Source organism: Lynx canadensis, chromosome B3 (genome assembly GCF_007474595.2).
Source record: "Lynx canadensis isolate LIC74 chromosome B3, mLynCan4.pri.v2, whole genome shotgun sequence".
Taxonomy (NCBI): domain Eukaryota; kingdom Metazoa; phylum Chordata; class Mammalia; order Carnivora; family Felidae; genus Lynx; species Lynx canadensis.
Window position 1 is genome coordinate 39917141 of NC_044308.2, and position 15552 is coordinate 39932692.

The 15552-nt window shown below is 42.6% G+C and overlaps 1 protein-coding gene across 1 annotated transcript in view; it reads right to left on the reverse strand.

Moving 5' to 3' along the window:
* Positions 1-1080: 1080 nt before the first annotated feature.
* The window catches only part of ANKDD1A (ankyrin repeat and death domain containing 1A), a 36808-nt gene continuing 22336 nt past the window's right edge, over positions 1081-15552 (reverse strand). The window contains exons 10-16 of the mRNA XM_032593508.1: positions 9588-9686; positions 8213-8311; positions 7085-7180; positions 6974-6984; positions 4691-4869; positions 2418-2549; positions 1081-1214 (exon numbers count right to left, since the gene is read on the reverse strand). Coding sequence (XP_032449399.1) covers positions 1153-1214; positions 2418-2549; positions 4691-4869; positions 6974-6984; positions 7085-7180; positions 8213-8311; positions 9588-9686 — 678 coding nt within the window. The 3' untranslated portion in view covers positions 1081-1152. The remainder of the gene's footprint in view (positions 1215-2417; positions 2550-4690; positions 4870-6973; positions 6985-7084; positions 7181-8212; positions 8312-9587; positions 9687-15552) is intronic.

Genomic DNA, 15552 nt, shown 5'->3' on the forward strand with positions numbered 1-15552 from the left:
GTGGAGACTGCTTGGAATTCTGTCTCTCCCTCTCTCTCTGCCCCTCCCACCCTGTGCACACGCAGTCTCTCTGTCTTTTAAAAAAAACTTAAAAAAAAAAAAAAAAAAAGAATGACAACTAAATGCAAGGTGTGATTCTGGACTGGATCCTGGTCCAGAAAAAGGACATGAACGGTTCAACTAACAAAATTGGAATAAGGTCTGAAGATGAGTTAATAGTATGGTATCAGTGTTAATTTCCTGGTTTTGAAAATTATACTGTGATTACATAAGATGGTAATATTTGGGGAAGCTGTATTGTGAAGCATATTCAGAAATTCTTCATACTGTTTCTGCAATGTTTTTGTAAGTCTGAAATGATTTCAAAATAAAATTTTAAAGTTAAAAATAATTCTAGGGGTGCCTGGGTGGCTTAGTCGGTTAAGCATCCAACTCTTGATTTCAGCTCAGATCATGATCTTAGTTGTAGGATTGAGCCCCACGTGGGGCTGTGCACCGAGCATAGAACCTGCTTGGGATTCTCTCTCTCCCTCTCTCCCATGCATGCGCGTGCTCTCTCTCTCTCTCTCTCTCAAAAAAATAATAAAAACAAATTTTTAAAATTAAATTTCTAAACAAAATGGGGAAAAAAGAATGTGTATACCTCTTAGAACTGTCAAAGTATATAAATAAGCTTGTGAACAGAAACACTGTTTTTGTAAGCACAGCATTCATTAAAAGCCAGTGAATGAGTTAAAGGAGGTCCGTTTTGTAAGTGACAGTTGGAGTCCTTTTGCCAGGTTGGGGAGACAGGAATGCTGGGTTTGGCACCTGACCTCAACAGCCGATTAGCTGCTTATCCATTCTGAGCCTCAGTGTCCTTTCTGAAAAGATGGCCCTTGCATCTCAGGGGACTGCTGTGATGCTCCAAGAGCTGCAAAGGACTGCACCTGTGGGAAGGGATTACCTGCAAAACCTGAACTGGCCCCTGGACTAACCCCTGTGAAAGAGATTACAAACAGTGCCTGCTGGTCCTGCAGGGCTGGGTGTTTCAGTACAAGCAGCTGGAGGTCTGTTAACAGTGATTTTTTAAAAGCCCTTAAATGGTGGTCCTCTTCTGTTCAGGGGCCCCCATTCTGAGTCTCCATGCCCCTGAAGGTCTGGCCTCTCCAGTTACATGGCTGTACACCTCCTGGGGGTACCCGGGTCAGCATTTGCTTTCTTCCTGATGCTTTCTGCAAGACAGAAGAATCCTATTGCTTCATGTTGCCTAAGCTCTGCCTCACAGAGCTGGTTTTAAAAATGTTTTAATTGGGGCGCCTGGGTGGCGCAGTCGGTTAAGCGTCCGACTTCAGCCAGGTCACGATCTCGCGGTCCGTGAGTTCGAGCCCCGCGTCGGGCTCTGGGCTGTATGGCTCAGAGCCTGGAGCCTGTTTCCGATTCTGTGTCTCCCTCTCTCTCTGCCCCTCCCCCATTCATGCTCTGTCTCTCTCTGTCCCAAAAATAAATAAACGTTGAAAAGAAAAAAAAAAAATTAAAAAAAAAATGTTTTAATTGCCTGCCAGAGTTTGTGTTAAAAAAAAGATAGAGCAATAATATTTAAGAACGTTTTGAAAAAGAAAAAGTCATCCCTAATTCCTCCACTCTGAAGTAACTGTTTCCCACTTTGCCTGCAGCAGCTGTGAGATACTACAAAGGGGGGCTTTCCTTTTTCCTCTCAATAACATGCTACCCATGTTTTTACTGTTGGTGCGTGACTAACCTAGCCTTCGTTATTATTGGTGACCGCCTAACACCCTGTCCTGTGGTAGCCCCGTAATGCACCATGCCAGGGACGTGTATTACAGTATTTAAGGTTCTTTCATCATGAGCTGATTTTGTTTTTAATGAGGGATTAGTACTGAATCTTTTATCTCGCTTGCCTGATGATTCCACAGGGTGCCCTGAATCTCAAACCAGGCTTTTGGAATTGACAGACTCAAAAGGTCGTGATGGCCTCAGATATTTTATTTATTTGACCAGCTCTGACTGGTTCAACTCATATTAAGCTACTTCTGGCCTATATATATTACTGCTTGTGAAAAAAGAAGTCTATAGGCTGTTCCAGCCTTATTTTAAACTAGAAACAAAAACAAAAATCAAAGTACAGAGGGCCAGAGATGATAACACCAGTGGCTTTGGGGCTGTGAAAGTTGCAGGCATCATCTGAGCCCAAACCCTCATGGCACAGATGGGGAAATGGGGGCCAGGAGGTACTGTGGTTTGCTCAGGGCTCTGCCTGAATTCCAGTAGACAAGGCTAGGACCAGCAATCTGGAAGTTGCTGCCCCACAGCATTATGGCCTGGGCAGAACTTTGGGGACCCTGTCACACTCCAAGGTGGGCCATGCAGCTCTGACTCTGGGGCCCACTATTGCCCTGAGCAGAGGACACTCTTACCAGCCAGGTCCCTCCTGCCAATGGCCACGAGGCCCTCGAACAGTGCTTTGTTGGGGTTCTCACCGGCTATGGCCACACCGTGCAGCCAGATAAGCAGCATCCGGTGGCCATGCTCCTGGTAGCTCTTGATGCCTGAGGACCATGAGGAGAGAAAGAGAAGGAGCCAAGTCTGAGCAGATGTCTGTAGTACACATGTCCAGGTGGGAAAGAGCCAAGAGGCCCTTTTCCAAGCTCCGGTGGAGCTCAGCCCAGAGATGGGGAGAGGAGGGAAGAGACAGCCTCAGATGGGGTGAGGGTGGAGGTTTTGTATCCTAGAACGTCCCCAACCCCAGGCTTTCTCCTGAGCATCCACCATGCATCCTGTTGGTGTTGCTCTCAAGAGAGAAAGATTTGGCACTTGTTGTTGTGATTCACATCATGTGATGCACATGACTGTTCCCTTCATCTCTGGCTGCTCATCTGTGCCTTGCACGCTAGCGGCCCTATTTTACAGATGAGAAAACCAGCATAGTGGGAGATACAGGTGGCCATATTCTCGCCCCTGCACCAGTGATTCTTAGCTGTAACTGCTCATTGGAAACCCTTGGGAAGTCTTAGAAAACACTGACACCTGGGTTCCATTACCCTCCCCAGAGATTCCAACCTACTTGGGTCTGGGTGCAGCCTGGGCGCTAAGCAGTGTTACATCTTCCCAGGTAATTCCAATGTACAGCCATGTTTGAAAATAATTGCCCACACTCTTCAGTGCCGGAGGAGGGCGTTAACTTGTTACTAAACTCTGTGACAAGGTCTGCTCTCCCAGTCGGGACACACATGTTTGGGCACAGCCATCAGGGCCAAATCAGTCCATTCACTGGCACATTCAGCAGGCACTTCCTCATGGTGCTGCCCTTGGTGTAGCTGTTTCATTTGACCCATTTATTCACTATTCCTCGCCCCAGCACCATAATTTACCAGTACTCCTTTATCATCTGTGAAAGTTCTTATCCATTATAGATGCTACTTTTGGACTCCCTGCTCTATTTCACTAACTGGTGTGCATATTTTTATGTTTGGGAAAATATATGTCGGGTATCTCTCTGTGCTTTATTGGAGCTTTATAAAAGGTTGGGTCTGGTTGGATTAGACCTTCTTCACTTTTCACTCCAGAATATTCATTTAAATATTCCCTCTTTATTCTCTCAAGTGAACTCTAGAATCCTTTAGTCAAGTTTCAAAAACTTTCTATTTTGATTTGATTTGATTTAAACAATCAATTTTGGGGACACCTGGGTGGTGGCTTAGTCGGTTAAGCATCTCTTGATTTTGGCTAAGGTCATGATCTCATAGTTTCATGAGTTTGAGCCCGCATTGGGCTCTGTGCTGACAGTGCAGAGCCTGCTTGGGATTCTCTCTCTCCTCTCTCTCTCTCTGCCCCTACCCTGCTTGCTCTCTCTTTCAAAATAAATAAATAAACTTAATTTAAAAGTTTTAAAAATAAAATAAAATATATAAACATTAAAAAAAAACTTTTTAAAAAACTGATTCAAATTTTTAATCTAGTTTGGGAAAAATCAATGTCTACCTGACACTTTCTAGCCAAGAATACAGAATGTCATTCCATTTACCCAAGTCTTTTTTTAATAGTTGAACTAATTTTTACTGTTTTACTCATATGCCATTCATACTTCTTTTTAGAAACACTATTGTAAATGGAATATCTTTTCAAAAATACCCCTATATATTTTTCCCCACTTACTGATAGTACATAGGAATACTATGGTGTTTGTATACTTTATCATATCTTTAGCCATTTCACTGAATTATTTTATGCTAAGTTTTTCAGCTGATTCTTCTGGACTGCTCATGTATAGGATTATAGCACCTGAAGTTAGTAAATCTCTCTTCCTTTCCAATATTTTCAGTCTTTATTTCTGTTTCTGTTTTCTCCCTTAGTACCAGAGCCAACATTTCCAAGTAGAAGTTAAATACTGGTGGCAAGAGCTGGTCCTCTACTTTTTATGGAGAGTGCCTTTAGTTTGTGTAAATGATGAGCTCATTCACAAAGAATGTGAAGTTTACAGGTCAAGGGAGAGGGAGAGGCAGAGGGCTCAGCCTGAGCAAAGGCCTGGAAGGATGGAGGAGCACACGGGATGTTGGCGATGACATGTGGCTTGCCATCCAATTTTGCCAGGTTGCACTGGCTTTTCCCCCAGAAATGCAGAAAACTGAACACACAAATGCCCCCCTTCCACCCACTGGTTGCTCTGGGGTGGGGAGAGGCCGGGTGGTACCTGTCCACTGCTGCTCGATGGCATGGACGTGGGCCTCGGTGAACTCCCAGCAATATGCAAGCTTCTTCCACTCTTGAGGCCGCAGATGCCTGGAAGCCAGTCGCCACAGCACAGAGTGGAATTGCTGCGTTTCCTGCCGATGGTCCTGCTTAAAGGTCAAGTTCTTCCCAGAGGGATCCCTGGGGTCCCTGCACAACACGTGATCCTGTGGGGCAGATCCCAAAAGTGCAGCTGCCACCTGGGGGGACATCCCTGCCAGGCTCTCCCTCGGGAGCCTGGATGGGGTACTGGCATCATCACAGGCCTGGGGTTTCTGGTTTCTCACTCTGTGCCTTGCTTTGACCTCTAGAACCCCAGCTGCTCACTTTGTTCCTCCATCCAGAACTCCTTTTCTCACCTCCCTGTCCCTCAACCCTATCACCACAGTCAAGAGACCATCTACATGCCATCTCTTCCAGGCAGCCTTCCCAATTCCTCTCTTTTCTCTGTGTTCTGACAGCACAAGTGCCAGCAGAAGGACTCAGCAGCTGTGGCTAACACCAGTCAAGCCAAGGATCAGGTACTTAAGCAGATTTGCAGAATCTCAACAAGTAGTGAAGGGTGGGGTTACAGAATTCTTTCTATGCAAAGCAGGTGATAAAATGAGAAGTTATAAAAGAACTATGTGATAGCATCGGTTAAACCCACAAAAGCCTAAGTAAGCCCCTCTAAAGGATGTGGATACAGAGTTCTGGTTGTTAAAAAGCTCAGGTGAGTTATGGTGTCTGCAGCTGCAAATCTTACATCCTGGTCAACAATGTTCAGTCACCTATGACATGGTGACCAGGGAGACTGGTTCTCATGTGGGTGGTTCCTCAGAGCAGTGTTCTTAGCCGCATCTGTACATTGGGATCATCCAGGAGCTTTAAGAACTACTGATGCTTGGTTCACACACCAGAGATTCTGAATGAACTGGCCTTAGGGTGGGAGTGGGGGGCAGGCTGTGATTCTCACCACCCCGCCACCCTGACGTTGAGAACTTTTGAAGTCTGAGGTGTTAGAATTACACACAGAGATGAATCAGTTAATCACACCCTTGGTATTAATATTTTGGGGTTACATTGAGGAGTAACCTGTTAGACATAAAGGGGCTATAATGTTTTTGAGAATCTAACATGTCCATGAAAGAGAATATCTTATGATTGCTATTGAAATGTGTTATTAACTAATTTTGGAGTAGTGATTTTTTTTTTAATTTGAGAGGTATAAGAGAAGTTTACTCAGTTTGCAAACAATATTGAAATGTTTAAGATATTTGAGACTTACTTTATTTATAGGTTTAATTTACTGGATATACTAGGATAACTTAAGAATTTAGGAAGCATTCAAAGTACTTTTAAAAATCTATTATTCACTCAGTTTAGAATGTTTAAGATAGTTTAATTAACTAAGTTTAAACATGGATCCAAACATTAATCAAAAGGCTTCCTTGAAAGTGGAAATTCCTAAAATTCCTAAAATATAGTAGCTGTATAAATGGAATAAGATTTATAACATGAGGGGCGCCTGGGGAGCTCAGTCTGTTCAGCGTCCGACTGCGGCTCAGGTCATGATCTCACGGTCCGTGAGTTCGAGCCCCGCGTCGGGCTCTGTGCTGACAGCTCAGAGCCTGGAGCCTGCTTCAGATTCTGTGTCTCCCTCTCTCTGCCCCTTCCCCACTCTCATTCTGTCTCCATCTCTCTCAAAAATAAATACACATTAAAAAAAAAAGATTTATAAAATGATTTTAAAAGTTTAAGGAAAACTAGGTTTTAAAATTCATAATAAATTTAGTATTAATTTTTAAAACTCAAGTAAATGCAAAAATTGTTTTCTGTATACAAAAACAACCTTCAAAGATGTCAAAAAAAACCCCACCCCACCCCCATTTCCTGAGGACTGGAAAAACATAGGCTTAACACCTGCTACTCTTCCCCAGTTCTTCAGCAGACATCACTAATTAATCCCAGCACACTTTCCTTCTGGGCTCAGAAAGTTGCCTGAATAGAACACCCCGAACAGCAATTCCAATCACCTGAAGATGGCAGTGAGCTAAAACCAACTTGCCATCTCTTTATTCATGCATGCTGGCATGCACACATGAATCCATCAACCAGAGGCTGTAACAGTGTCCAGTAACATCTCCACACTGGCATGGACCTCAGTCTGCTTTGTTTCAGTGTGGTTTAGGTGCTCACTCATCTCCAGATACTCACAAACAACCCTGGTGTTAGGTAAGGCAGGGATTATCACCTCCTCAGAAACTGAGGGTGGTCCTGAATTGGTCAGGGCTGGGGTTCAAAGCCATCCCCACCTACAGCCAAGCCCACACAGTCCCTTTGCAGCATGGAGAGACCAAGTGCAGGGTCTCAGTACCTTCTCCCATTTGTAGAGGCGATCAGCTTTTATAATCATGTCCACCAGGCTGATGTGGTTGCTGCGGGCGGCCACTGCCAGGGCAGTTTTCCCTTGCTGCAAGTAAGAAGTAAGAATGGAAGCCAAAGTTGCTACAGGTGGGGCATAGGGTAGCCTCTAGTACTGACTGCAAACATTCCTGCCCAAAGAAAGCAGTTTCCAGCAGTCTACACCAGAGAGCAGAAAAGTTTTCTGGGCATGGGGAAGGATTGAACGAGGCAATAATAATAATTCCAGTAACCACCTCTTGTTTTCTTTAGAATTTAGAAAGTCTTAGAGCTTATGAAACTCAGCCTACACAACTCCTCAACATTACCTCTGAAATAGCGGTTACCTGCCCCACTTCTCAGATGAAACCAGAGCCCAGGGAAGGGGACCAGGTTCATTAGGTCCATTTGCCCTCCTCACTTCATGCTCCCAGGCCCTTCGCTCCAGACCTCCGGCACAGGGCTGGCCTCAATCTCTCCAGACACCTGCAGGGAGCTGGGAAGCTCCTCTTTACATATGGCCAGCTACGCTGGGGCCCAGCTCAAAGCAGGGAGCCCCTCCCAGATTCAGCCTCAGGGCCCATTTCTGCCCCCAGTTCTTCCCCACACCATACTGGGCCACAGGTGCAAGCCCCTTCCACTCATGAGCCTGTGACATTCTCGGCCTCAGACCAAATCTTCAGCTGGTCTGGAACCTCCAGCACCTGAGGAAGTAGTCAGCCCAGAGGCACAAAGAGCCAGGTAGCTTCCCCACCCCTGTCCTATATTTAGGGGGCTGTGGGACCCTGCTCCTCTACTCCCTCTCCCCCTCCCCACCAGGCGACTCAAGGAGCTCAAAGTCTGAGGAGCCATGAAACAGAAGGTGACCACATCACAATTCTAGACCAGGAGAAGGGCAGGCCAAGTCCTGAGGGACCTCAGAGGAGGAAGGGGAAAGTAATGGAGGGGCAGGAAGACTTCCCGGAGGAGGATGCTTTTGAGCTAGTATATAAAGGATGGGAAGCCTTGAATAGTCTGAGAGCACGAGGCATTTGTAATAGGGTCTCTGGCAAAGAGGGAGCCATGAAAGCTTGAAAGGGAGGCTGGTTGGGAGGAGAGGTACCTTATCTCTCAGGTTTAAGTTAACCCCAGTGACGAGGAGCATCTCTGCTATGTCCTGCCAGGCGTGCTCAGCAGCAAGGTGGAGGGGCGTCTGCTGCCTCTGGAGAAGCCAAAGGGACAGGGGAGTACAAAAGCATGTATGAGTGGCCCAAGACTCAAAGCCAGGACAGTTCCAAGGTGAGTACACTCTTACCTGGGCCTTAAAAAGTTTCTCTAAGAAGTTATGGAAGAGGGTAAGCTGGGTTTAGTCATAAGCCTAATACCAGAGAAAACTTGGTAAAAACAAAAAGCAGAAAGAACAAAGGAAAAAATACCACTTGCTGGCTAAGTCAACCTCTGTAATGATCCTAATATATTTCTTCTAGTCTTTAATGCAGAATGCTTTTGGTTTACTGGTTTTATATGAGATCATCCCGTATATACATTTTGCATCCATTTTTCTACTTAACATAACATTTCCACATATTATGAACACTGTTTTTAACAGCTCCATAGTAGTCTACGTCTATAACCATAATCTACCTGACCACTTCTCTCTTATTAAATATTTGGGCAAGACTGATGTTGAAGATTGATATGCAATGCTGCAATAGATATCTTTGTGCATGAGCTTTTATTTTATTTTATTTTTTTAATTTTTTTTTTCAACGTTTATTTATTTTTGGGACAGAGAGAGACAGAGCATGAACGGGGGAGGGGCAGAGAGAGAGGGAGACACAGAATCGGAAACAGGTTCCAGGCTCCGAGCCATCAGCCCAGAGCCCGACGCGGGGCTCGAACTCCCGGACCGCGAGATCGTGACCTGGCTGAAGTCGGACGCTTAACCGACTGCGCCACCCAGGCGCCCCTGTGCATGAGCTTTTAATGTATTTCTTGAGGCTCAATTCGCTGAAGTGCAAATACTGACAATTTTGAAGGTACGTGATATATCCTGCAAAGCTGCTTTCCACCACTAGTGGCTGTACGTGCTGGCACTGAGGACTACTAGATGGTCAGGGGGAGAGTTGTGGGGATGGGGAATTAAAAGGGTGCCTGACTGAGCACAACTTCAGGACTCAGAAGCTTCTTGTTACACAAGACTGCCCCAGTCACCCCTGTCCTGGGAATTTTCCCAAAGGAAAATAGAATCAATAAAAGGAAATGGTTGAACACGGGAAGATGTTTACTACAGTGTTATATAGACCATGGCAACAGCTTGAAAACCACCAAAATGTTCAAAATAGAGTGGTTCATAAAATAATGTTCTCTTCAACAAATATTAGACAGCTTTTTACAAGCTCAAAAAATTAATTCCTCAACTCTAGGCCATGCTAGGAGATTACAGCCAAGCCCTGCCCACCTGGGAGGGTGCCCAGATGGTTTCTGCAACCACTTACATTGTCAGTGGCATCCAGGTCACTGCCTGCATCAATGAGGAGCTGGACCAAGGCGGGGAAGTTGTGCCTCACAGCGAGGTGCATAGGAGAGGCTCCCTGCTGGGGGAGAAAACACATGAATCAATTGAACGGTCCCTCCCAGGACTGTCCAGCACAGCTTGGTGCTGGGGGATTGAAGTAGGGAGGGGTATATAGATATAGTGCTTCTAGGTTTGTCCCTTCTTGCTCCTCAGAGGACATGGGTGGCTTGAGGAATCTATAACCCCAAAGGCTGAATCCCTGGAGCCCAAAACTGATCCTCAAGGTGTGTGGGAGCTTGAAGACCCAAGTTTGAGACCTTGCTATGCCAGAAACTCACTGTGGAACTGTGGGCAAGTCACTTCCCTTCTCTGCTCCTCTTCACCTAGCAAGTAATGTTTGCTGAGCTCCCTTGTAGCAACAACACTTAAAATTCTCTAATATCTTATTGAATCCACACACGAACCTAGGAAGTATATATAGGAATGGTGTTACTAGTATTTTCAACTTACAGACAAGAACACTGAGGTTCACAAGACGTAAGTGACTTGCCCAACAGCTAATAGGAACCTTGTGTTATTGGAGTTTCTCCCTTCAATACTCAGGTAGGTGCCTGATTACTGTTTATGTGTGGAAGGAAGGAACGAGGGAGCCAGCCAGGACCAGAACAGAGACCTCACTCCAAGGCAACACACATCCAAGCCCTCACTCAAGGCTGGAAGACTCCTTCATCAGTCGTCCCCTCTGATGCCTGACCACATGGCAAGTAGAGATACTGCAATAGCATCCTTCCCTCTAGGTGATATAGTGACACACACATAGTGGAAGAGTACAAAGCCAAAAAACTGATGGTGGAAAAACAGGCTCACATTTTAAGTGTAAAAAGATTACAGAACAGAGTACACACACACACACATAGACACACACCCCAAAAATGTCCACTACCAATGTCTATTAGTTTAGGCCAGCAAATTAAAAAAAAAAAAGGTTTATTGATATTGGAAAAGAATATTTAAACTATACAATTATTTGTAGGCAATGTGATTGTATATCTAGACAGGTTTAAAAAAGCTATTACCCCCTAAAAAAAAAAAAAAACTCTAGTAAAATTAAAAGTCATAGAGCATTCCTATATTGAATGCTACAAGAAATGACATAATTAAAATATTCACAATATCAAGTATTTACGTAGAGTATAATTGGAAATGGACATATCAAAGGCAAACTAAAAGCTATATAACATCACTGAAGGATATAAAATAAGACATAAAGAAATGGCAAGACTTCATGCTCCTAGTGAAAATATATTAGAGGGGCTCCTGGGTGGCTCAGACAGTTAAACATCTGACTTAGGCTCAGGTCATGATCTCATGGTTTGTGAGTTCGAGCCCTGCATCAGGCTCGGTGCTGACAGCTCAGACCTAAAGCTTGCTTCAGCTTCTGTCTCTCCTTCTCTCTATGCCCCTCCCCTGCTCACGCTCTGTCTCTCAAAAATAAACATTGAAAAAAATGTATAAAAAAACATATCACAAAGATGACTATTTTATATTATTTATAAGCTTAACGTAATCCCAAACTCAAATTTCAATAAATACCAAAAATTATTCTGAAACACGTCTAGAAAAAAAATTTGAACACAGGTAAAAACTACCATAAGAATTTCAACTTCAACAATGGCCTCAGATCATTGCCAGATAATAGAAATAAAAATCAGGCCCCAAAAAGGTCTGCTGTGACAGTGAACGGGCAAAAACTAGAAACTGGCTCAAATGCACGACTCAGGTGAGCCTGGAAATCTGTCCAGAACTACAAGTCTGGGCTTTCCAGGAAGCAGAAGGCCATGGAGATAAAACAACCAAATACACTGGATATAGCCTCGGTCGTCCTGGAAATGTATCTGGGGGAATGTGGTCAGAAAGGGGAGTGGAAAGAGAGCAAATATGGCTTTTAGTTGTTTTACATTTTATTTATAAAAACCAAAAGAACCAAAAAGTACACAGGTATCTAGTGAAAAGCTTTCTTCTACCTGCATTCACACACCTGCTCATACCCCCTACTCCTAAACCCCATCGGTAACCTAAATCTCTGCTTTTATGTGTATCCTTCCAGAGACTTTTAAATTTTTTTAACGGGGCAGAACTTTCTATTTTTATTTTGAAATAATTATAGCGTCACATGCAATTAAGAAATAATATAGAGGGGCGCCTGGGTGGCTCAGTTGGTTAAGCGTCCGACTTCGGCTCAGGTCATGATCTCGCGGTCCGTGAGTTCGAGCCCCGCATCGGGCTCTGGGCTGATGGCTCAGAGCCTGGAGCCTGCTTCCGATTCTGTGTCTCCCTCTCTCTCTGCCCCTCCCCTGTTCATGCTCTGTCTCTCTCTGTCTCAAAAATAAATAAACGTTAAAAAAAAAATTAAAAAAAAAAAAAAAGAAATAATATAGAGAGTTCTGGTGTATCCTTCACCCACTTTTCCCCAATGGTAATACCTTACAAAACCCTAGTAATATCCCAAGCAGGATAATGACTCTGACAACATCCACCATCTTATTCAGATCCCCCAGCTTCACTTGTAGTCATTTGTACATGTACGTTTAGTTCTACACCATTTTATCACATGTGTATGTTCATGTATCCACTACATAGTCAAGATACACAACAGTTTCCTCACAAGGTCCTGTGTTATTCTTTTTTTTTAAGATCTTAATTTTTTAAGTTTATTTATTTATTTATTTATGTTTATTTTTGAGAGCACTGGGGAGAGAGAATTCCAAGAAGTCTCTGCACCATCAGTGCAGAGCCCAATGTGGGGGCTTGAACCTATGAACTGTGAGATGATGTCCTAAGATGAAATCAAGAGTCAGACACTGAGTAACGGACTGAGGCACCCAGGTGTTCATTTTTTAAAGTAATCTCTACACCCAACGTGGGGCTTGAACTCATGGCTCCAAGATCAAGGGTCCCATGCTCTTTCCGACTGAGCCAGCCAGGCACTCCTGGGGTCTTTTTTAATTGGGAGAAAACAAAAAAGCTAATACACACTTTGGGTGAGAGGACTAAGAAACAAGCAGCCTGGACACTGCTAGTGACTCTGCAGATTGGCACAACACTTCTAGGAAGGGTTCGGCTTACATATCAAGAGCTAGAAAGATGCTCACAATATTTGACCTCAAATTCCCTATTTCTGAGAATCTTGCCCCCAAAGAGGTCATATGCACAAAACTATGCTACCTGCATTAGCAAGTAAACCTGATGCTCTACCACAGTTGAGGAGGTTAATAAATCATGGTGCCTCCATTCATCAGACCAAATGTCATCATCAGTAGGCTCTGAGGAACCTCCATGCTGTTCTTCACAGTGGCTGCACAGTGTGCATTCCCACCAACAGGGCATGAGGGTTCCTTTTTGTCCATACCCTCGCCAACACTTATTTCTTATGTTTTTGATTTTAGCCATTCTGATTGGTGTGAGGTGATCTCTCATTGTAGTTTTGATTTGCATTTCCCTGACAATGAGTGATGTTGAACATCTTTTCATATGTCTGTTGTCCATCCATATGTCATCTTTGGAGAAATGTCTGTTCATTTCTTCTGCCTGTTTTTTAATTGGATTATTTATTTTGGGGGGTGTTGAGTTGTATCAGTTCTTTATATATTTTGGATACTAACCCTTTATCAGATATGTCATTTACAAATATCTTCTCCCATTCTGTAGGTTCCTTCTTAGTTTTGTTGACTGTTTCCTTCACTGTGTAGAAACTTTTTATTTTGATGTAGTCCCAATAGTTTACTTTTGCTTTTGATTCCTTTGTGTCAGGACACCTAAGTAGAAAAAAGTTGCTATGGTTGATGTCAGAGAAATTACTGTCTGTGCTCTCTTCAAGGATTTTTATGGTTCCAGGTGTCACATTGAGTTCTTTAATCCATTTTGAGCTTATTTTTGTGTACGGTGAAAGAAAGGGGTCCAGTTTCATTCTTTTGCATGTGGCTGTCCAGATTTCCCCACACCATTTGTTGAAGAGACTTTTTCCCATTGTATGTTCATTGCTCCTTTGTCAAAAACTAATTGACCATGACATTGTGGGTTCATTTCTGGGTTTTCCTTTCTATTCTATTGATCTTTGTGTTTATTTTTATGCCAGTACTATACTGTTTTAATTACTACAGCTTTGAAATACAACTTGATACCGCCCGTTTTGTTTTCCTTTTTTAAGATTCTTTTGGCTATTCAGGGTCTTTTGGGTGTCATACAATTTTGGGGATTTTTTGTTCTAGTTCTGTGAAAAATGCTGTTGGTATTTTCATAGGGATTCCATTAAATCTGTACATTGATTTGGGTAATATGGACATCTTAACAATATTTGTTTTTCCAACCCATGAGCATAGAATATCTTTCCATTTCTTTGCATTGTCTGGAATATCTTTCATCAGTGTTTTATAGCTTTCAGAGTGTAGGTCTTTTATCTCTTTGGTTAAGTTTATTCCTAGATATTTTATTGTTTTTAGTGCAGTTGCAGATGGGACTATTTTCTTAGTTTCACTTTCTGCGGTTTCATTATTAGTGTATAGGAAAGCAACAGATTTCTGTACATTGATTTTATATCCTGTGACTTTACTGAATTCATTTATCAACTCTAGTAGTTTTTTTGATGGAATCTTTTGGGTTTTCTATATGTAGTATCACGTCATCTGCAAATAATAAAGGTTTTACTTCTTCCTGACCAATTTGGATGCCTTTTATTTCTTTATGTTGTCTAATTGCTAGGGCTAGGACTTCCAGTGCTAAGTTGAATAAAAGTGGTGAGAATGGATATCCTTGTCTTATTCCTGACCTTAGTAGAAAACTCTCAGTTTTTCACCATTGGCTGTGGGTTTTTCATATAAAGCCTTTTATTATGTTGATATATGTTCCCGCTAGACCTACTTTGCAGAGGGTTTTTATCATGAATGGATGTGTACTTTGTCAAATGCTTTTCTGCGTCTATTGAAATGATCATATGGTTTCTATACTTTCTCTTACTGATGTGATATGGGATTTTTTTTCTTAATTTCACCCTGCTGTTTCATTATGAGTATACAGGAATGCAACGGATTTCTGTACATTGATTTTGTATCCTTAAGTTGAATTTTTTAATTGAAAAAATACTTTAAATTTCAGCTGGGGAAAAAAAACATTTGAGAATACAAAAGGATAAAAGATTATACTAAGAGACAAGGATAATTAAAGGAGACTAACTTTATATGCCTTTAAAATAAATTATAAGGCAATAATAATTAAAATAATATGGTACCAGCTCAAGATTAGATATACAACTTACCGAAAGAGAATCACTTGCCCAGATATAAAGCCCATCATATATCAAACTGCAAATATGTGATAAAGGAAAGAAGGAAAAAGCACTAAGAAATGTTATAATTATTTAATAAATTCACTTGACATAGAAGTATTAAAAAATTGGAGGGGAAATCTATTGAGTAATATATCATACCATATACAAAAATACATTTTAGGAAAATTAAAGAGTTAAACATAAAAAACCAAATCATAACTAGAAGATACTGAATCCTGCTTTGGGTGAGCTCAAGCTCCGCTTTGGGTGAGCCCCACTTCTCTCTCTCTATCTCTCTCTCTGCCCCTCATGGGATTCTCTCTCTCTCCACCCTCGCTCACTTGCACCCTCTCTCTCTCTCTCAAAAAAAAAAATGTTCATAAAATCATCATTTATCCTGGCAAAGTTAGAAACAACTTAAATACCAAACAGTTGAAGTACCGTTAAGTGTGATGTGGTCACTGAACTACATCTGGCATTAAAAATGGTTGCTAGAAAAACTCGTAACCTTTGATACCTGAGCTGGATAATCTCCACTGGACTGGAATCAAACTTCTGATGTCTTTATGGGTAAAAACAAATAAGCATCACCCTTTCCAGAATTCTGCCTTAGCCTAGTTAC